The following is a 21,716-nucleotide window of genomic DNA, read 5'->3' as shown; positions in this document are numbered from 1 at the left end:
TGCCTCTCCTAAATAATCTAGTTGCCACTTCTCCTCCGTGTCCTTTTATTTTTTCCCTTTGATTTTGCTTTCCTGCTAGGGAGTCAGTAAAAGAAGACAATTTCTCTGCCCCTTGGGATAGAGGGGCAGAATTGGGCTAGGGCTCGGCTGCCTGGAGTCCGCCCCCCTTGACTCAATCTCTGTCCTTCGCTCTGGGGTCTGTGGTAGAGGGGGGCGCGGCTCAGCTGCAGGGGGTGGGGCCGATAGGGCCGAAGGTTACCCTCTTGCTCGGGCGCCTGGGTCCACCGGGCTGGCTGGATCCCAGGCCAAGGGAGCGGGGAACAGGAGGGAAGCTTCCGGGGTCCTAGGGTGGGGTTGAGAATCGGGACGGTATCCTCTGGGCTCTAGCGGGGATTGTCAGGGAAGGAAAGGGTTGCAGAACCCGGAGAGCTGAAGCTCGGGCACTAGAACTGCGGGAGGGAGAAGCTGAAAAAGGTGTCGAGCTCACGTCAGATCCTGGGGACGGGCGAAGGGAGGGGCCTAGGATTTATTTGCGGAGGAGGGCGGAGGAGGAAGTGCAGATGGAGGAAGGAGGGATAGAGCGAGAACCGTAATCCTCACTCCCGCGGCCTCTAGGGGAGGCAAAGGAAACTCTCTGGTTCCAGCAGTCAAAAGCACCCCGCCCCCGCCATTCCAGCACATCTGGAACCTGTGTCTCCTTTTCCCAGGGCGCTAAAGGGTGCCCCTCTTGGTCCCACAATATGCCCTCAGTCCGTATCCGGATGCCCGTAAGACTTTGCCTTTTGTAGAAGCTTAATAGTGGAATGAGCTTTCCCTTCCCCAGGAGAATGGCGACGTTTTGAAGCGTCTAAGAGGTGATAGGCCAGACCTGGGAGGAGAGACTCTGTTCTCAAAGACAGCGTGCCCCCAGCCCGCTTCGTCAGCTCAGATTTTCTCGGGAGCTCCCTTTTTCAGCACCGCCGGCTACGGACAGCTCCCTGTCCCGCCCAGGCGAGTCCCGGCGCGGCCGGCGATTGGCCAAAGCCGCTGTCACTGTCAAACAGCCAGCGCCGCGAGCTAGCTCCCGCGAAAGCCCAAGGGGAAGTGGAGTCGCAAGCTCTGGGGACCTGCGGACCCACCGAACCGCGGGGCGGTAGCCACCCTGCTCTCTCACTGTCCCGGAGCACCGGCTCTGTCTGTCAAATCCTCGCTGTCGCCCCGCCCCCGATGTCTCCGCCCCTATCCAAGGCCCCGCCCTGTTTTTCGCATTGCAGGGCGGCCGGGGGTTGGCACCGTGCCCCCTGCACCCCACGTGGCGCCCAGCCTGGGCTGAGGGGGCGGGGAGGCAAATCCAGAGATGAGTCCCCCTCCCCCAGAGCTGAGTTGTGGCCGTTGCGGGGAGGGGTCGGGGGTGGCTAAGCAGAGAGGGCTGCAGGAAGGAGTGACGTCAGGGTGAGTGGGAGCGAAGAAAGGAGCGAGTAGGAGAGGGAGAGAGAGGCAGGACCGGAGGGTCGGGTCGAACGAAGAGCGAGGGCAAGAAGAGAGGAGGGAGGAAGGAGAGAACCGCCACGGAGGAAGACAGGCTTCAGGGTCCTGGGCTGCGGGTCCAGGTGGGGTAGGAATTGCTGTCTGCGGAAGCCAGAAGCAAGGGGGGTGGGCCGCGAGCAAAAGGAGGGGGAAAGGAGAGTGGAGGCTGAGGGGGTGAAGAGAGGAGAGGCAAGAGAGGAGAGCCAGAGGGAGAGCAGACACGCTGGAGGAGAAGGGCAAGAGAGGAAGAGAGGGCACTGGAGGAAGACAAGAAGGGAGAGGGAGGGAGGGGAGACCAGGGCCTGGAGAAAGAAGAGGTAGAGAGGAGAGAAAGCTAGAGGGAAAGGACGGGCCCAGGTATCCAAAGGAGGGGGGAAGAATATAAAGTGGAGAGAAGACCTCAGAGGGAGAGAAGGGACACAGAGTGGCAATGTGGAAGGGAAATGGCCCAGGGGGAAACCAGGAGGGGCTAGGTGGAGACCTGGGAGCTCAGGGGAACTGGGGCCCAGAAGATGCCCCGGGGCTCTTGGCCAGGGCCTCTCTGCCCATCATGCTGCCCTGGCCACTGCCCCTGGCCTCCTCAGCAATGACCTTGCTCCTCGGGGCTCTCACTTCCCTGTTCCTCTGGTACTGTTACCGCCTGGGCTCCCAAGACATGCAGGCCCTGGGGGCCAGGAGTCAGACTGGAGGTCTCAGTGGTGGGCCTGGGGGATGCCCAGAGGCTGGCAGGCCAGGCCTAGGTCGTGTAGAGGAGCCCAGGGAAGGACCCAGGACAGAAGGCCTAGTGAGTCGTCGGCTTCGGGCCTATGCCAGGCGCTACTCCTGGGCTGGAATGGGTAGGGTGAGGAGGGCAGCGCAAGGTGGCCCAGGCCCTGGGGGAGGGCCAGGGGCCCTGGGCATTCAGCGCCCAGCCCTACTTTTCCTACCAGACCTGCCTTCAGCCCCCTTTGTACCACGGGATGCCCAGCGGCATGATGTGGAGCTCCTCGAGAGCAGCTTTCCTGCCATTTTGCGGGACTTCGGGGCTGTGAGCTGGGACTTCTCAGGGACTACCCCTCTGCCTCGGGGCTGGTCCCCGCCCCTGGCTCCTGGGTGCTACCAGCTCCTGCTGTACCAAGCAGGCCGATGCCAACCCAACAACTGCCGCCGGTGCCCAGGTGCCTACCGGGCACTGAGGGGCCTGCGGAGCTTCATGAGCGCCAACACCTTCGGCAACGCTGGCTTTTCTGTCCTTCTGCCTGGGGCCCGGCTCGAGAGTCGCTGTGGGCCTACCAATGCACGAGTCAGGTGCCATCTGGGTGAGTAGACCCTGCCTCCAGGCAACCGCCAGGCTTCCACGGCTCCCCTCCACACCCGCTTCTTTGTCACTAGACATTTCCATGTTGTCATTCTCATCGTGCTTCTCTTTCTGGAAACCTGTGACTCCCTGTTGCCCATAGCAACACTTCCTGAGCTTCACTAAGGGGAACCCATCATCGTAAGTTACGCCTCAGACATTGACTTTCCAGCTATGTTACGTCCCATTAACTCTCTGAGTTTACTAAAAATGAGCCTGTAAATGATATATTACTTGCTCTCATTAGAAAGTACTCATAAAATGAAATTTATTTATTTATTACGGAACTGGGAATTGAACTCAGTCCCTTGCAATTGCCAGGCAAGCGCTTATTCTACTGAGCTATCTCTCTGGCCCCTCAAATTTAAATTTTAAAAGAGGAAGTTGTAATTAAATTGGGTGTGGTGGCCCACACTTGTAATCCAAATACTCTGGGAGGCTGATGCAGGAAGATTGGAACCTAGACAGTTTAGTGATTTAGCAATATCCTATCTCACAAATGAAAGATAAAAAAGGGCCTGGGGATGTAACTCAGTGTGAAGATTCTGGTTCAGTCCCCAGTACTACTCAAAAAGAAAAAAGAAAAGAAAAAAAAAAAAAAGGACTTTAAATATTTTAGCTAACTCTATAAATTATTGCAGGCCTGAGACCTCCAGTTCCCTCACCAAAAAGTTAGCATTGTTAGTGGGCATTGATGCTCCAAGGGCACTAAGCTGAGATTTCCTTTTTGATGTTTAAAGATGGAGTGAAAAGGGAAATCGACTTTCTGCTTATTCTGTGTTACGACCTTGACTCACCCCAATCACGTCCTGTGCTGCCAGTTGGATGTGTCTGACAATCGGGACAAGACCAAGGCCAGGGCTTTCCTCCCCTCCCCTTGTACTCAGCCAGTGGCTCTGGCTGATCCCAGCAGTATTACTTGGGTATTGACTTTTCTACCTGGAATAACTTCCTTCCGATCCTTGCCATAAAACTACTCAGCTTTTTGCGAGCATTTCTGAGTATTTCTGAATGCTACACCTCCTCCTCCTCAGATGCCTTCCTGCTCCCCAGCATTGGAGCTGGCTGCTCCGTGTTCTTAGCACATCCCTGTGGTCCTTGGCTAGGATGGAGGCCTCAGTCATAACTTTTGGGGAGACAGTGTCCAGCACGTAGTAGGTTCTCGATGTGAACTGTGAGGCAGCCTAAGGGGACATGCCATTTGCACTAGGAAGCCTTCCCTTTTCTCTCTGAGTGATGGACTGTGCCTCCCACAGCAGCACCACCCTCTCTCTTAGATCTCTTTTCATGGAGTGCTCCACTGTGACTGAACTGTCACCTCCCAGAAATAACCAGAATCTGATCTTTAAGGCTCTTAGATCTGTTGGCTGAACTGAGGCAGGGTGTTGGATGCCTGGTCTCTTCCACAGGCCTGAAGATCCCACCGGGCTGTGAGCTGGTCGTTGGGGGTGAGCCCCAGTGCTGGGCTGAGGGGCACTGCCTCCTGGTGGATGACTCCTTCCTGCACACGGTGGCACACAATGGTAATGGGATCCTGTTGGGGGGCTGGGGGTGTAGGGCCAAAACATGGAGATGGCAGGGCCACAGAATCGGGTTCCCTGGACTTCCCGTCCCAACACCACCATTTTCCAGCTGCATGACCCTGAGCAAGTCACATAAATCCTTCTGTCACCCATGGGGCAACCACCCCTTTATGAAGTGACTATAAGGTAAAGTAAGTTCCTATCAGCGCATATGATGTGTACGTGCACAGGACACTGGGTCTGGGCCACTAGACTGCCACCCTATCTCCTGCTCTGGAGCTGCAGGACCTAGGGCTCCTTAAAGCTTGTTACACAGCACAGCTTGTTTTGCTAAGCATGCTCACACGCAAGGGCTAGGACAAGGCCTGACACAGCCTCACTCAGCATCTGGAGAAGGCTTTGGCACAGAAGTCCCTGAATGCCAGCTGTTCTGTTTCCGCCCATGTGCCCTAGGCTCCCCTGAAGATGGCCCTCGAGTGGTCTTCATTGTGGACCTCTGGCACCCCAACGTGGCCGGAGCCGAGCGCCAGGCCCTGGACTTTGTCTTCGCACCAGACCCTTAAAGGAAGGTTCCCTGCAGACACCAGGCTGAGAGCTGCTGCACTGGGGGACAGTCTGAGCGGCAGCCAGGGGCAAGCAGATTGTGGGTAGGACCTGGCCAGGCGCACTGAAATATAAATTCTGAATTCTCTCCTAACTCTTGAGTGCTCCTTCCCAGCTACCACCCCCAGAAGGGCTTGGGGCAAGGACTGCTATCAGGTTTCTCCTCAATGCAAGCCATGTTCTACTTTCTTCCCTGGGAGCCAGCAGCAGATCCCCAACTCAACTTTATTCCAATAATTTAATAGAAAATTAAAACAATAAATAATATTAAACAGGTCAAGAAGACAGCTCAACTGTGCGGGCCAGCCTAGGACAGACTTAAGGAAGCAGAAGAGGCAGGCAGGAGGGAGGGAGGCATGGGCTGGAGGTAGCTCAGAGCCGGTACATGTTATAAGGGCTGGCTCAACACTTGTGTGTGTACAAGGAACTAAAGAGAGAGGGAAATCCTTCCAACCCGCTGGTGAGGGAAGATCGCTGGGCAGGAGTGGTGAAGAGGGAAGGAAGACCGAGGCCTTCTGAAGGGCTCTGCCTGCAGGGCGGGGCTGGAATGGACTATGCTAGCATTGAGTAGAAACCAACAGAAAGGGCCAAGGTGAACTGTACCATGCAGTGAGGGGACAGAATGAAGGCCCACGACTTGGCCAGCAGAGCCGGGGCAAAGACCTGGGGAAGGGAGAAAAGAGAGGGAGGGCTTGGGCCCCAGAAGCAGGAGGCAGTGGAAGGGCAGTCAGTCCTTGAAGACGATCTGTTGGCCATGAGGACGCTCATCGTGGGTGATGTGGCGCCGCACGTGGATCCTGCGGACTCGGTGCTCCCTGTTCTCCTCATCTTCACCTCGGCCTGCCCCACCGCCTCCAGCTGCACCCCCTGTGGCCTCCAGAAGGGCTGGGTCTGGGCCTCGAGGAGTCTCGTAGATCAGGATATTCAGGGTCTCCTCAAAGATCCGGGCCTCTGGGAATTCCACCTGCGAAAGGCCAGCAATCTCAGCTCCTACCTGCAGCCCAGTGTCACAGCCCGCTTCCCAGAAGCTCTTGTACTGCACATGTCCCAGCCTCTGTGTTCAGGTTCTCAGGCCTCAACTGTTCTCTCTGTACTTTCTTTACCTGGCAAAGTCCTGCTTCAAGGCCCAGCTCTGAACAGAATGATTATTTTTTGTCCTTCACTGCCATTTACCTATGGAGTGACTGCACTAGGCCAGGCCTTGTTCTAGGAATTGGGACAAGAACAGGGAGCAGAACTAACAGAATGTTCACCCCCAACAAGTCCTCCTGGGGGAGGACTCAGATACTTGCTTAACAAGTACAGACACAGTTAGATGATGACAAATGTACACAGAATAGGTCGGGGGAGTAGGTGAGAACGACCACGAGTGCCACACTTTTCAACAGGGACTTCCAGGAGGGCATCACTAGGAAGGCCAAAGCCAGGAGGGAGCAAAGCAGGCGAGTAGCTAGAGAAAGCAGACTGGGGAGCAGCAATGGGGAAAAGTTAGGGCCAGGAATGTGCCTGGCGCACAGATCAGAGATCAGCAGGGAGGCCGAGGCCACTGGGGCAGTAATGAAGGAACAGAAAGGAACGAAGTAGAAGGCGTGGTTGGGGCATCCCAGGGAGTAGTCGCGGAAGGGCATAGAGCTCTTAAGTGGTGGTCTAATGGCTGCTTTGTCTTACCTCCCCAGCTGCAGAAGAACCTCCTGAAAGCTGAGCCACTTACTCACTCGTGCACATTCTAAGCCTGTTTCCTTGACTAGACAAGGGCTAGGCCAGCAGGAAAAAGCTATAGCAGGGCCCTGCTGGTAAAGCCATCCCTGCTCCCCAAAGCACAGACCACAATAAACACTGTCTCTCACTAAGAAGGGAACATTGCTAGCTTTTTTTTGTCTTTTTGAGACAGGGTCTTATTATGCCATTCAGGCTGGCCTTGAGCTCACTTTATAGCCCAGGCTGGTCTGGAATTCACAATGATACTCCTGCTTCAGCCTCCTAAGTGCTGGGATTACAGGCGTGTGCCACTATGCCAGGCTCTAACTAGCTTTGTCTAAGTGTTTGGGTTGAAGTTATGAGTAAAGCTGTCTCAGGGAAAAATGATATAAGGTCCGCCAGATACCACAGCAGATTAAAGCACCTGCTTTGGCATGCTGTGCCAGCCCCGCCCCCAGGGCACACTGAAATAGCAATTGAGACTCGGTGTGGTGGTGCTTGCCTGTAATCTCAGCACTTGGGAGGCTGAAAACAGGAGGATCACTACAAGTCCAATCTGTGTAGTGAGACCCTGCAGACCCTGTACTAAAATACACACACACACACACACACACACACACACACACACACACAGAGTGAGAGAGAGAAAAATGATGTATAGCATGAAGTACAGAGCCAGGTGTGGTGGCACACACCTGTAATCCCAGCACTCGGGAGGCTGAGGCAGGATCACAATGAGCTTGAGCCCACCCTGGGCTACACAGTGAGTTCAAGGCCAGCCTGAATGGCACAGTGAGACCCTGACTCAAAAAACAAAACCATACCAGCTCACTAGGCAGATAGATATGGGGGGAGAAAAATAATTTGAAGAAGAGGGAATGGCGTGGGGGGGGGGAAGGTGTGAAAGAACTCTGGGTGCTGGGAGTCTGGTGGGGACTGCAGAGCGCCTGCGCTGAGCTTGGAGGGGATGGGTAGGAAAGGGCACTTTACGCAGCACCTTGATGCCCGAGGTTACACTCAGTGCAGGCAGGTGCTTGGGAAGTATCTGCAGATCAAGGCCAGGGAGATGGCTCAGTAGAATAAATGCTTCCCTGGCAAGTGCAAGGGCCCAAGTTCAATCCCCAGTTCTGCCAAAAAAAAAAAAAAAAGTATCTGCAGATGACTGTCACACTTACACTCGCAAATCCAGGTGTGTTCTAAGTGGTCCAAGGTTCTACAGACCACCATAGACCTTGTACCCAGAAAGATGCACGTGAACCTGCTCAGGCAGAGGATGCGGCTTGGTGGCAGATCACGTCTTGGGGTTCAATTCCCAGGACCACAAAAATTTAAAAAATACATAAAAGGAGAAAGAACAGTTCTCTATGCAAGGCCCTAGATCCAATCCACAGCATCACTCAACAAAGCAAAACCAAACCCTGCTGGGATCCAAACCCCTCATTGTGTAGGTTGAGAAATGGACACTATTTGCCCAAGTAATAACCCAAGGCTCTGGAATTTTAGCCCGACTCCCACTGCAGGGCTCTCCCTCCCTGATGGGCCTCGCCGCCTCTGTCAAGGGTCCTGGTCTTGCCAGCTCCCTGCCCTTCCCTGTCCAGGTCCTGAACCCCTCTGACCTTCGTCTGCTTCTTCTCCGTGGCGTAGACAATGGAGGTGCAGCACACCTCGGCGATCTTGCGGCCCTGCCCATAGAAAGACCAGCAGCAGATCTCGTCCCCCAGGACATCCTTGAGGAAGAGCAGCCGCCCGTGGAAGCGCAGGGCGAGTTTGTCGAACAGCTCGATGTTCTTAAGTAGGTTGTCGTCTGAAGTGCTGAGGACCAGAGGCCAGGTGGCTTCAGCATGGCTGGATTCCCTCCCTCTGATCCCAGGATGGGGCACCTGGGCCCCACTTGCTTCTGCCCTGAGGAGCTGGGTGGCTAAGCAGCCTCCCAGGTAAGTGATATCTGGCGAGCAGGCGCCAGCCCAGTACCATGGCCTGGGACAGTCTCGCGAGCCCAGCTGCCCACTGCCACTGCAGCTCTGCCACTCTTTCACTGAGTGACATGGAACAAGCTACCCCACCTTTTGGTGTCCCGCTCTCTTTATCAGTAAATGGAGATAACACCTACCTCAAACATCAGGAGTGTTGTGAAAGAGAGAGCTCAGCTGTAGTTTGAAAATAACTATGATGTACTGCGGTTCACAAACTTAATTTGTTCTAAAATTTTGGAGTAGATGGCCATGTTTGAGTTTGTGTAGGAAAGATGGCCCCGATCATGTTTGTCACTTGATGCAGAGTTTGTGAATAAAAAAAAAAAAAAATTGGCCAAATGCTCTGTTCACAAGCCAAAGCATTCGTGAACTGGGGTACCACTGTACTCACTCTAGCCACTACTCAGTCCTTGCCCCAATTCCAGCTTCCAGGTGATAAGACAGCTTCAGAAGGGGATGACGTGCCCAAAGTGTCCAGCAGGCAAGTGGCAGAGCTGCCAAGAGCATCAGGCATTCCTAGTCACGCCTCAGGGCTGAAGCCCTCCCTTGGGCCAGGAGCAGGGTGGGATCCCACCCCACAGGCCAGGTGTGCCCACACGCAGTCCCCCGCAGTGGTCACCTGGTGTAGGAGTACTTGTTGTTACTGCGGTTGTGCAGGAGCTTCACCACGGGCTGTTGGGGGAGAGTGGAAGAAGGACGGGGGTCAGGCTGTAGGACAAACCCTCAGCCTCCACCCCAAAGAGCCCAGGGGCCTCACCTTGGAGGTGCTGGCCAGGAGCTGCTGCTCCTCCCGGGGAGATGTCACTGTGGGGATGAGGCACAGCGGGGACAGGTTCTCCCTTTTTTGCTGGGGAAGAAGCGGAAGGTGGTTAACAGCACAACCAGAAGTCACTCATGCCAGCATGTAAAGGCCTTCAGGAGCTGCTCATGGCCCTTCAGGTCAAAACTCCAGATGCCTCAGTGGCCTCGGAGTCTCTGCAGGAGCCTCTGATCTCAGTGGCACCACTCTCCCTTGCTGCCTGCAGGGCTCCCGCTCTCCCGCCACCTTGTCCCTTCCCACATCAAGTTGGGCCCGCCCTGGCCCTGGGCTGCTCCCATGTACCACCCAGATCTCAGTTCAGAGAGCCTCCTCGAAGCATGTTCTTCCATTCAGGTTACTAGCTCACTTCCTGACATTTCCTAGCTTTCTATAATTTGTTTGTGGCCTGTCTCTATCTGGAGAGTAAGTTCCTACTACATAAATGAGTGCTCAATAAGTATTTGCTTTTGTATCTGTATATTCAAAACACTTAGGATAGATATACAGCTACTTTCTCTTAATTCAATGAATAGAAAGATTTGTACTAATAGTGTTTGTGGGCATCATGTCTGCATCTTGTACTATGAATAACCACCAAGAAGACAACAACATGAAATGTATTAATTATTGAAACTGTCCTACTAATTGGTTTTGAAATTGTCTCATTGCTATTTGTTTCTCAATAAAATTACTTTAAAAAAAATAAGTATTTGCTGAATCAGTGGCCCTGGCTAGGCACGATGAAGTTGGAAAAGGAATCAGAATCAAGCATTGTTTTTGTTTTGGAGATATGTTATTTCTACGAAGTCCATGTTGCCCTTGAATTCGAAATCCTCCTGCCTCAGCCCTCAGCCCCCCAAGCACTGGGATTACAGGTATGTGTCACCATGCTCGGACACATGGGTTCTCGTCTCTGTCTTCCAGAAAGTTCATGCTCAAATCCCTCTTATCTCACCCAATCTTGAAAGCTAAGCATGTAATCCTAATAGGAATTCTAGGTCTTTTTTTTTTTTTTTTTTTTTTTTTTTTTGAGCAACTCGTAAGGTTTAGTGTAAAGTTAACGTGGGAGGCTGGGAGCAGTGGCATACGCCTGCAGTCCTAACCACTCAGAAGGCTGAGGTGAGAGGATCATTGAGCCTAGAAGAGTTTTAGACTAGCCTGAGCAACATGGTAAGACTTCATCTCAAAAGTAAAAAAAAACATGTCTGCAATCCCAGCATTTGGGGGGGCTGAGACAGGAGAATCACCATGAGTTCAGGCCAGCCTAGCTACACAAGGAGACCCTGTCTCAAACAAACGAATATTTTAAAAATTAAAAATAAAAATATTAAGGTATAAATAAGTCTATAATTACTTTAATCAATTTTTAAAATTATTTATTTGATGCAGGGTCTCGCTATACAGTTCAGACTCGTAGTGATCCTCCTGTCTCAGCTTCCCCAGTGCTGGGATTACAGGTATGCCACCATGCCTAGTTTCGGGCCCTAGCATGGCACACCCAGGGTTCCAGGGTCAGCACAGTATTCAGTACCTGGGATCAAACTCGAGACCTTGCTCTTGCCAGGCAGGAGCTTTTACTGCTGAGCTATCTCCCTAGCACTTAAATCAATTTTTAAATTTTTTTTTCAATTTTTTAAAAGAACTGGAGACACTGACTATCAAATTTTAAGGACAGTGACTACAAATTTTAAGATATACTAAGAACTGAAATAATGAATATACTTTAGTTCTAGGATGTTAACAAAACAAAAATGCAATAGGACACAACAGAGTACTCAGCAACCACCCAGGGTATGTGTGTGAGGGCTTACAGAAAGACACCACAATTGAGCAGGGGGAAAGTAGGGAGCATAGAACAGTCAGTTCCCTACTGCTATGTAACAGACTGGCCCAAATTTAGCAGCTTAATTAACAACAACACAAAATGTATTGCTTCAGTTGCCAAGGGCCAGGAACGTAGAAGGGGCTCAGCCAGGCGGCTCTTATGCAGCCTCGGCCTTGGGGGGTCTGAAGGCCTGACTGCCTGGGGTAGAATCGCTTCTCAGGAACCTACTCAGACAGCTCTGTTCACATTGGCCAACACCTGCCATGTGGACCCGCTTCTCACATGGCAGCTGGTTTCTTCAGAGCAAAGAATCCTGAACAGACCAAGGTAGAGGACTGTCTCGTGCAACATCACATCATCAGCCCTTTTCAGCATCCCCAAGCGATGAATACTTGGAGACAAAAACCACTGGGAGCTGCCTTAGAGGTTGGCTCCATGGACCACTCTCCGGTCTCTGTTGATTCAGGTAAAAAGCACTCTCCTTACCGTAGTGACTCAGGGTACAGAGTGTTGTGTGGTGTGTTTTGTTTTGCTTTTTTTGTGGTACTGGGGAGTGAACCAAAGGCCTTCACACTGAACTACATCCCCAGCCCTTTTTACATTTTGAGATAGGGTCTCACTAAGTTAAGCCAGAGTAGGCTTGAACTTGCAATCCTCCTGACTTAGCTTCCTAGAGTACTGGAATTAAAAGGCTCCACCTTGACACTCAGCCCAAAATGCTGTCTTCTAAATCAGGACAGCAGTTCTTTATCACTCCTGAAGGACATGATAAAGAACAGCAAACAACAGACAAGCATCTCCTCTACACAGCCAATATGTAGCAGTAAAAACAGCACAAGCACTGAGAACACTTGTTCAAAAGGGGAGGAGACAGAGGCGACACAGAAGGCACTGGCCCAGAGGCCCTGTAATCTACTTGTGTGGGTGCTGGGAACTCTTTGATGCCTGCGCTGCTCAGGAATGATTCTCCATGGTTCCTACACTTTGCATCACCCTCCTTTTCCATGAAAGAAGTTTGTGGCTCGTTTCCTTAGCCACTTCCAGTCTAGTCTATAGAAGTTTAAGGACCCAAGGCCCTCTTTCTTCCTTTTGCTCTGGGTCACCCTCTCAGCCCAAGATGATAGCGTTTCTGCCACTGTAATTGTCTGAGTATCTTCTAAGTTTTGGGGTTCAGTGCAGAAGAAAAGGCCATCACCATGAGCCTCTGCAAGGGCAGGTCTTCTCTACTTTGGGCTGTGCTCAGACTACTGCAAATACCATTCTCTTAAGCTTCTCAGAAGGGGCAGCTGGCTCAGAATAATTGGATCAAATGAGGTATCTTCTGGGATGTTTCTGAGGTCTTCACACAAGACAGGCTTTCGCTACGTAGTTCAGTCTGGCCTTGAACTCATGCTGATCCTCCTGCCTCAGTGCTGGGACCACAAAAGCCCTCATAATCACATTCTCAGATTCATCTTCAAACCACGATTTCCTGAGGTTTCTCTGTATCTGCTCTCTGCCTGGACATCAGAGATTGTTTATTTTAACATATTTGTTATCTACATATCTGGGAAGGCTGGACATTTCCAAATTCAACAGTTTCTGGCATTTGGCTTAACTGCTTTTTTTTTTTTTTTTTTCAGGCACCTTTAGCGTTCTGTCTGGGGATCTCCTTAGCCAGGTCACTCACATTCATTAGGGTACTTCCTAACTGTACATTACTGCAGGAGACAATGTTGCCGGTTTGCATATAATTAGGATCTTTTTTTTGTGGCAGCTCTGCCCACCCCGGGGGTGGGGCTGGCAAGGCATGTGGTGCTGGGGATAGAACCGTGGTCCCTGCACATTTGTCTAAGCAGGTGCTTTAGACCGCTGAGCTATCTCACCGGCCCAAGATCTGCTTTCCATCAATTTCTGGTAACGTTTTCCTAACCATTCTTAACTCCCTTATGCTGCTTCCCTGTGCTTGGCATCTTCCCAACTTTTGTCCACTTTTCAGTTCTAAAACCACTTCCATATTTTAGGTTTTTTTTTTTTTTCCCCCATGGCAGACTCTACACTCCAGAAACCAAAACCTTCTGTCTCTTTGTGGAAAAGACTGTAACAATTTAAAACTACAATAAACATTTATTACCACACAACTGATCTATGTGTGGGCCAGGAATTCAAGATTAGCCTGTCTAGGTGAGATCCCTGTCCTGGGGTCCTTCAGGAAGCTGCAACCCAGGCGCTGGCCAGGGCTGCATCATGTGTGAAGTCTTGACTGAGCCTATGAGATCTGCTTCTCCCTTTTGGGGGAATTCAGGTGTGAAGCAGCACCCCAGCTCGGGACCTGCTTCTGAGATGGCTCCTCCATGTAGCTGCGGGCCCGTGTTGGCTTTGTCAGCAGGCCTCAGCTTGTCACCATGCAAATTTCTTCTTTGGGCTGCTGTGTCTCCACTTAAGGGCTGGCTTCCCAGAGGGAATGATCCAAGGGAGGCAGGAGCTGTAATGCTGCGTAGGACCCAGTTTTGAGAGCCTATTGGTTAGCCTATTCCGCAGGGGAGGAAACGTGACCAAAGCCTAGCGGGAGGCAAGGATCACTAGTGGCCCTCCTGGATGCTGTCAAAGACTGCTTACCAGATGGCACCAGGGAAACCAGCTCCCTCCATGAAGGACGAAAAGAGCACTGACTCTCTTCATACTCACATTTACGAAAGTGAGTTCCACCGAGATTACACCATCCTTATATGACAAATCCATATGTAAGACAATAAAGCTACTGAACACACAGAATAGAAATGGTTGCACACACTTATAATCCCAGAACTTAGGAGGCTAAAGAGGAGGACTGCAAGTTTGAGGCCAGCCTGGGCTGTGTAATGAGTTCAAGGCTAGCCTGAACTACATTAAGTTCTCCAAAAGAAAATATTTTTTCTTTTTTTTTGCGGAACCGAGGATTGAACTCAGACCCTTGTGCTTGCCAAGGAAGCTCTTATTCCACTGAGCCATCTCCCAGGCCCCTAAAAAAAAAATGTTAAGGAAAACTTTTTAAATAAGACTCTAAAGGAATATAACACTGGTCAATAAAAAGGTAAATAATTCAATTACATTAATGTCAAGACTTTCTCAGTTGAAGCTGGATATGGAAGTGCATGCCTGTAACCCCAGTACTCAGGAGACTGAGGCAGGAGGTTTGCCATGAGTTTGAGGTCAGCCTGAGATATATATCAAGACTGTCTCAACATCCCCCCCCCCAATTTCTCGGTTGAGCAAGGAACAGTGGCACACACCTGTAATCCCAGCTATTCAGGAGGTGGAGGATGGAACATCATAAATTTGGGCAACTGAGAGAGACCCTGTCTCAAAAAAGAAAAAAACAAAGGCAAGCTGGGTATGGTAGGTGCTCCTGCAAGCCTGGCACTCAGTAGGATGGACTGCGCAGTGAGACTCTGCCTCTCAAAAACAAAAACAAAAAAACTCTGGTGACCCTAGAAAGCATGACTTTACACACTGAGGAAATGACAGAATTATAATTATCCTAAAAATTACTGACAAGGGTCATCAATTGGTGTGTTGAAGGTAGGCAGCTGCTACTTGTGCAGTGTCCAAGTAACGCCACATAGACGACTTTGTAGTTGGCAGTGCGGAGCTAGAACCCCTGCAGGGCTCAGACTACAATCAACTACGCCCAGGAGCCAACTGTGAGCAGCGCTAGCGAGGGGTCAAACTAGCAATATTAGGGTCTCGGTATAACACAATAGAAAGTACAGGACACTGCTGTACCTAACGTGTTCTAACCAAAATGTTTACTATCGAGCCTTTAAATGTATGATCTACTTTATAGGAATAAACAGGAGAACAAACCAAAAGATACCAAGAGCAAACCAGATGTGGTCGGTTACTGAGCAGGAAAACGGCAGTTTCTTTACCGAGTCAGCAGCATGTTTTAGAATGGAAGACTCAAGGGACAGAATAACCAGAGGCAAGGCATAGATGTACCCTGGATCCTGGTTTGATAGAATCAGCTATAAAAATGTTTCTGGAACAGCTGGAGGAACTAGAGAGTGCCCTGGGTGTCAGAATAAAACTTTATTGATACAGTAAATAGCAGTTATTAACAATGACTTAAGAAAGCAGCTTACAAAACAGTACATACAACATGATTCTAGCAGAGACGCACACACGCACAGATACACACAAAGACCTGGAAAAATATTCGGTGCTTGTATTTATTTGTGTTTCCTAAATTTCTATAACTGATAAATACTGCTTAAAAATAATCTGTGGTTAATTGTCATTTTCTTTTAAAATCAAGAATTTCTCTTTAATACCAGATGTCACAGACAGGTAACATTCTAAAAGAAAATACTGGCAATATCTAAAATTGACTACAAGTTATTTTCTAGAACAGACTTTCTTAACTAGGATCCCTTCTCAATGATGAAGACAGCAACCAGAGCTTGCATTCCGAAGCCTCCCTGCAAAAGGGCACTGAGCCCAGCCCTGGTGGCACCTCCAGCCCAGTCGCCCTGTCACCTTCTGGACCCCCAGAAGGGGTCACCGAGGATGCTCAGCCCCCACTGCTGGGACAAAAGAGAAGCCACCGCCATCCCTGCAGGCGGGACTGATGAGCCCCCAATGCTGATCGAGGAGCCTGTTCCAGAATTGCTGGAGGCGGAGGCCCCTGTCCCTGAGGCAGCCCAGGGTGACAAAGAGGACTTGGAGGGCACTCCCCAAGTGCCCTCAAATGCCCAAGCATCTGCCCAAGTGTCCCGGGCCTCTGAGAAGCTGGCCTGCCTGTCTTGTCATCCCAGGAGTCCCTTAGGCTTTTTATAAATAGAGTCCCTTTTGTGGAAAACAAACAAACTAGGATCCCTCATCTGAATCATAAAACTCAGTAAAATTTGATTACTGTGTGAACTGTCCCAACCATGGTGGCTAAGTAGCACCATTCTAAATGCTTAGGAGAAGGCTAATTTATTGTGTACAGTGTACACCTTTGCTAAGGCGGTGTTTGTATCACCTAGAGCTCTCAAAGGTTCACTGCCTTAGGTTCCTTGGCCTCTGCAGCAGAAGGGACATGACAAAGGGAACAGGGTCACTTAGCAAGTTCCTACTAAGATGCGCAGGGGTGCGGCCTCTGTGGCCCTAAGGCTTACCACCTTCAGAAGTTGATCAGTGGCCAGTGTGTCTAACCTGCCAAGAGCAAGTGAAAGGAAAACTGGGGTGCGCCCAGGCTATGGGATGAGATACCACACGACTGGGCTGACGAGGCACTGAGAAGTGTGCAATGCAGTCTCAACCACTGACGCTAGGAAGGAACAATACCTGACCCAGAGAGCGGCTGGTGTGGCCCGCAGGGCACCTTGAGAATTCTGACCATTAGTCACACAAATGTTTTGATCTTAAAAGATTAAAAAAAGCAAACAAACCTGCCACATGCCTTAGGGCATGTAAAATACATATTGTTATATAATAAGGCTTAATGTCCCTTTAAAAACTAGACTAAAATATGCAAGCATCTCCTGCCAAGCAGCAGGAAGGAAATCCAGTAGAAATTCTGGTAAAAAAAAAAAAAAAAAAAAAAAAAAGAATAAGCAATTTATGGAGGAGACACCAAAAAAGCTAGCGAGTATGGAGATGCTAAAAAAAAAGCTCAACTTCGTTAGTAATCAGAAGCATGCACAGGAAAATGACATCACGCTACACCCATCAGCGTGGCAAAATTAGATGAAGGATGCCACGCGTTACCGAGAATATGCAGAACTGGGATCTCTTCTCCTCTGCTGATCATGAGTACCAGTACTCTAGCCATTTGGAAGTTAAATTTGGTTTGTATACATCTGTGGCAACACTCTCAGCTACCACATGAGAAACCAGCACAGTACTATAAGGCCCAAGTTTGTGAGGGGAAGAGGTGGGAGGTAAGCGGGGTCTCCAACCTTAGGGGGATGGATGAATACAATACAGAGCCAAACCCAGCTCTTAGAAGGAATGAGTGGTACATGCAACAGCATGAATAGATCTCAAAAGTGCAGAATGAAAAAACTATAAAACAGTATGATCCACAGCTCAATGCCCTTTATGGGAATTTAAAATGCACACATACACAAAAGGCTGCTTTTGCTTTTCAAGAGCATAAGCTTAGGCCAGTGCGATAGTTCAGAGGACTAAGCACCTGTTTAGGCAAGAGCAGGACCCAGGGTTCAATTCCTGACACCATATGCCATGCTGGCCCTGCCCTCATGTGCACTGAGCCGGCCGCCAAGTCCCAGTGCTGGGGAGGCTGAAAACAGGAGGATTACTATGAGTCTGAGCTGTATAGTGAGACCCTGCACAAAATACATAAAAATTTTTTTTAAAAAAAGTATAAGCTTAATTCAAGTACATATGTACACAAACATTAGCACGAATGGGTGCCCCCCAGGGAATGGGGAAGTGGGCAAGGAATGGGGAATGAAGGGGAAAAAAATAAAAAAGAAAAGATCTGCACAGGCCAATGGTGACAGTGCGCCATGGGGGGGGGCGTGCTGAGCTGGGGTAGGGGCTGGGCAGGGGCTCTGCAAACCTGGAACAGAGGCAGCTGAGCACAAAGAGAAACCGCCCCACACAGGGCGCAGGTAACCTGGGGGTGAGTCCGTGCTTGGCCACAGACTGGCACACTGACCTTGAGTGCATCGCCCCACTGCCCTCATGCTTCTTTTTATGTCAACCAAGGGTACAAAATGTACACACAGAAGCTAGCGCAGTTGCTCCTGACACACAATTTAAAATTATACAGCTGGAGTGTACTCCCAAGATCTAGCTCAGTGTTGTTCAACTCTAAGCAGTAACTTGTTAATGGGTCATAAAATAAATTTAATGAGTCTCGGTTATTAGAGAGGACAAAAGGAAGGGAGGGAGCGAGAGAGGGAATAGAATTTATCAAAGTACATTGCACTAGATGTTCCCTTTCATAAAATCCAGCTATACACGTGTGTATAAAAATGCATTTCCCCGCTTAGGGCTGCAGTCAGAAAGCATGAAAAACATGGATACTGCCTAGAGGAATGCTATACCTTTGGATTTCAAGAAAAATAAGTATGCCTTGAGATGACAGAAAGTTGTCCAAAGTTACCACTTTTTAATCTATAAAGGGCATTAAAAAGAAACTCTTATCATCTCCTATGACTACTGTGTCATAAAAGACATTTTAATGTTATAAAACTTGAACAGAAGAAAAGGCTTTGTGTGAAACCCATACATTGTATTTATTTTCTTGGTTATCTTTTGGAGCCTAGGAGAGAATGCCAGAGGTTGGAACTGACTCCCAAAAGGTCACTCAGTGGCTGTGACAGGAAAGCTGAGAGGTCCACAGAAGAGGATGAAATCTGCAGGTGCACGTGGGGCCTGGGACCCTTGGGCCCCATCTACAGACAGTGACTGTGTGTTACATTCTATCTGAGGAAAGGATTTCATTGCTTTTTTTGTTTTTGGCGGAACTGGGGATTGAACACAGGCTCTTGCGCTTGCCAGGGAAGTGCTTATTCCACTGAGCCATCTCCCAGCCAGATTTCCTTGCTTTGAAAGGAAGGAAAAGCAAGCAAGCCAGCCTGCCCGCCTTGGGCTAAGGGGCATGGGTGAATGTGACCTCTCAGGATACCATCAGACCACATACCTTACTATATTCCAACTTGATTTCTTTTCTCTAGTGACACAGGAGGCTGTTCAGGACTTAGGAGCAAGGGAGAGAATAGATTGAGGATGTGCTTAACATGATTGCCATAAGGTCATTAATTCTGACATCTTGATGTTGGGTGACATGTGTGAACTGTCCCATCAGCAGCTATTTATTAATTTATTAGTAAAAAGACTGATAAACATGACTGGACGAATGACACAAACCACTCAATGGGACAGTGGCATATCACTGGTGGTTCAAGCTGGTGGGAACAACGTGGTTACTCAGCTAGTAGTGAAGCTGCTGGAGGGCCAGGAAAGAACATGGAGGAGGAGAGAACAGCTATTTAACCATCACAGCAGATCTGGCTAGAGGCAGTGAAGGGACTCTGCAGGGGTCAGAACCCCCAAGTTCTCTGTGGTTATGCCTAGCCAGAGCCAGGCTTTCTAAGCCATGTATCTTTTTTCTGTCCTAATAGCTAACCCTTGGGCAGCTTTCCCAGGTGTGTGGACATGGACTTGGGAGGGGCAGGAGGACCCTCACCTGCAGTGCCAGCTGGCAGTCCTCAATCAGGCCCTGTACCAAGTAGTAGCGAGCTTCACCTAGTAGCTCCCCCAGTTCTCTGGTACTTTCAGGTAGTGGCACGGACCCATCCCGTAGGTAGTTGAGGATTGTACCAAAGTGGCGGCCACTGCGGTCAATCAGCACCCAACCTGGTGGGGTGAGAAGAGACAGGAGGAAGGGTGTTTTTTTGAGACAGAGTCTCTTTTGTGCAGGGACTACTTACTGCTATGTAGTCCAAGCTGGCCTTGAACTCACTATCAAGCCCAGGCTGACCTCAAACTCCTGGTGATCCTCCTGCCTCAGCCTCCCCATTGCTGGGATTACAGCCATGTAGCACCATGACCAGCCAGGAAGGGTGGTTTTGGTAGGGGTCATGGAGCTACTTAAATTTTATGAAAAAAAATTCCAGTGTCTAAATACTGATCTGTCTCCAACTTCTGTTATACCTAAGAAATCTCTCAAATACTGTGTCTTCCATGGGTTCTCCCAGAGGAATTTACATATATCCCACCACAAGAGAACTGATTCCCTCCTAAATCTGTTCTGTTACAAGGCTCTCACCTAGAGAAAGTTCTTACAGAATTATGTTATGCACAAATCTCTAACCCCCGGTGTTCTGACCACCCTATTTAATTCCTTATGCCCGTTCTCCAGTTCACTACCATTTTAAGCTTCATGTGCATACACTGTGTTGTTCACTTGCTTGTCCTAGCTCCCTAAAAAAGGCAAAGTCTGTACAACTTATCTTGTCAGGTTCCTTTATCAAAAAGTCCAGCACCAATGGGCACTTCACATAACACTAATTAAATAAATGAATTCCTCACCTATATTTGAAGGCTGAATTTCTTATCTTCCCAATTTTTGTTTTGCCACCTTCACAATACTCATTAACTCCCTCTAAATCCCCATCCACCTCCGCGCAAGGGAGGACAGGCAAACTTTTAACTAGATCACGCGGTTCCCCAAAATCGAACGTGACATTCCAAGAAGGTAGGGCCCCCCTGCCACGGAGAACCACGCACCCTCTACTCTGGTATTCCTGGCAAACCCAGAGCAGCCTTCTCCTTCTATAATCTGCATTTCCAGATGATTCCTTGAGTGTACAGGGACCTGTGTTAGGGGAACGCGGAGTCTCCAGGCCGGCTGCTAGGGGTCCTGAGGCCTGGGGTGGGGGGTGGGGGGAGCAGGGAGGAATACAAAGCGATGAACGTTGCCTGAAGGGGTGCTGCGGGCAGCAGGGCTCCTTCCTACGTCTTTTGAGCTGAGGGCTGAAAGGTGGTAGAATCTGTAAGAGGATTACGAGGTGACAGGTTGAATCACTTGCCATAGTGCCTTACCACAGTTAGGGGTACCATAACTGTTGATTATTGCCGGGGGTAAAGGGCTAGACGAAGGAAACTGTGAATGCAAAGGGAGAGAAGACGGGAGGCAGGGCGGGAGGAGCCTCGGCTCCTCCAGCCAGGCGCGGAGCCGGGCCGGGGGTGCAGGGAGGCGCGTGCAAGGGCGGCGCGTACCTCCGGCGTCGGTGAGCACCTCCACACGGCCGCTGAACATGGCTTTGAGCATGGTGTCCTGTCCCGTGAGCGTGCGGAGCGTGGTGTAGTGCAGCGAGCCGCCCACGTTCAGCTTCACGTACTTGCTGTTCGGGGTCAGCGGCTTCAGCCCGCAGGCGGCAGCGCCGGGCTCCACTCCCGAGGGCTTAGCGGCTTCCAGGGAAGGGGCCGCGGCGGCCGCGGGGTCGGAGGCTTCGGCCGACATGCCGGCTGCAGCAGGGCGGCGGGCGTCGACCGCCCCAGCCTCTCTCCGCGCCCTCCCGCCTGCTCTTGAGGACTCGGGATCGCAGCCCTCCAGCCGGACTCGTTAGGGAACACGCCCACTCGCCGCCGCTACTCTGCGACATCGATCCTCCGCCCCGACGGACGCGCTCGTACCACCCGGAAGCCGGCGCCCCGCTGACCCGCCTGCGCGCCGAGGCCCCGCCCCTTGGGGGAGGCGGGGCTTGACCTCGGAGCATGCGCGCTGGGGAGGCGCTGAGGAGCCGCTGAGGGCTCGCGCGCGCGGGCCGGCGTCCTCCTAGCGGGGCGACGGGACCGGAGCGCACCTCTCGGAGATCCGATAGAGGAGGCCTCCCAGCCCCACGCTCTTGACAGGCTGTGGGACAACTGCGAGCAAAACATCAAGGGAAGCTCTTCAAGGAGGCAGAGGACGGGGACTCCCAGAGGAAGAGGCAGGGACACGAGGGCGCCAAGAATGGAAGAAGGGCTGGCT

General features: G+C 50.8%; 2 protein-coding genes across 4 annotated transcripts; one reads left to right on the top strand and one right to left on the bottom strand.

The window, feature by feature from the left end:
• The first annotated feature begins 1,406 nt into the window (after window positions 1-1,406).
• Window positions 1,407-4,996, top strand: Asphd1 (aspartate beta-hydroxylase domain containing 1). Of its 3 annotated transcripts, none has more exons than XM_012513491.2 (4): window positions 1,407-1,431; window positions 2,436-2,804; window positions 4,252-4,365; window positions 4,819-4,985. In XM_012513491.2, the coding sequence occupies exons 2-4, from the start codon at window positions 2,699-2,701 to the stop codon at window positions 4,926-4,928; spliced, it is 330 nt and encodes a 109-aa protein (XP_012368945.1). In that variant the 5' UTR covers window positions 1,407-1,431; window positions 2,436-2,698; the 3' UTR covers window positions 4,929-4,985. The 3 variants fall into 3 exon arrangements, with proteins under 3 accessions (XP_012368945.1, XP_012368944.1, XP_004623016.1); XM_012513490.1 differs by having other exon boundaries at window positions 1,410-1,431; window positions 2,628-2,804; XM_004622959.2 differs by lacking the exon at window positions 1,407-1,431 and having other exon boundaries at window positions 1,900-2,804; window positions 4,819-4,996.
• Window positions 4,997-5,187: 191 nt separating this feature from the next.
• On the bottom strand, window positions 5,188-21,404 carry Kctd13 (potassium channel tetramerization domain containing 13). The gene is made up of 6 exons (XM_004622958.3): window positions 20,963-21,404; window positions 19,428-19,597; window positions 9,397-9,486; window positions 9,259-9,311; window positions 8,283-8,478; window positions 5,188-5,932 (listed from the first exon to the last, which is right to left on the bottom strand). Exons 1-6 carry the CDS (start codon window positions 21,204-21,206, stop codon window positions 5,696-5,698), a joined length of 990 nt encoding a protein of 329 aa, XP_004623015.1. The 5' UTR covers window positions 21,207-21,404; the 3' UTR covers window positions 5,188-5,695.
• Between the last annotated feature and the right edge of the window lie 312 nt (window positions 21,405-21,716).

This window comes from Octodon degus, unplaced genomic scaffold, assembly GCF_000260255.1.
Source record: "Octodon degus isolate 3935 unplaced genomic scaffold, OctDeg1.0 scaffold00001, whole genome shotgun sequence".
NCBI lineage: Eukaryota > Metazoa > Chordata > Mammalia > Rodentia > Octodontidae > Octodon > Octodon degus.
The sequence above is the reverse complement of the archived record's forward strand: the minus strand, read 5'-3'. Positions and strand labels throughout refer to the sequence as shown.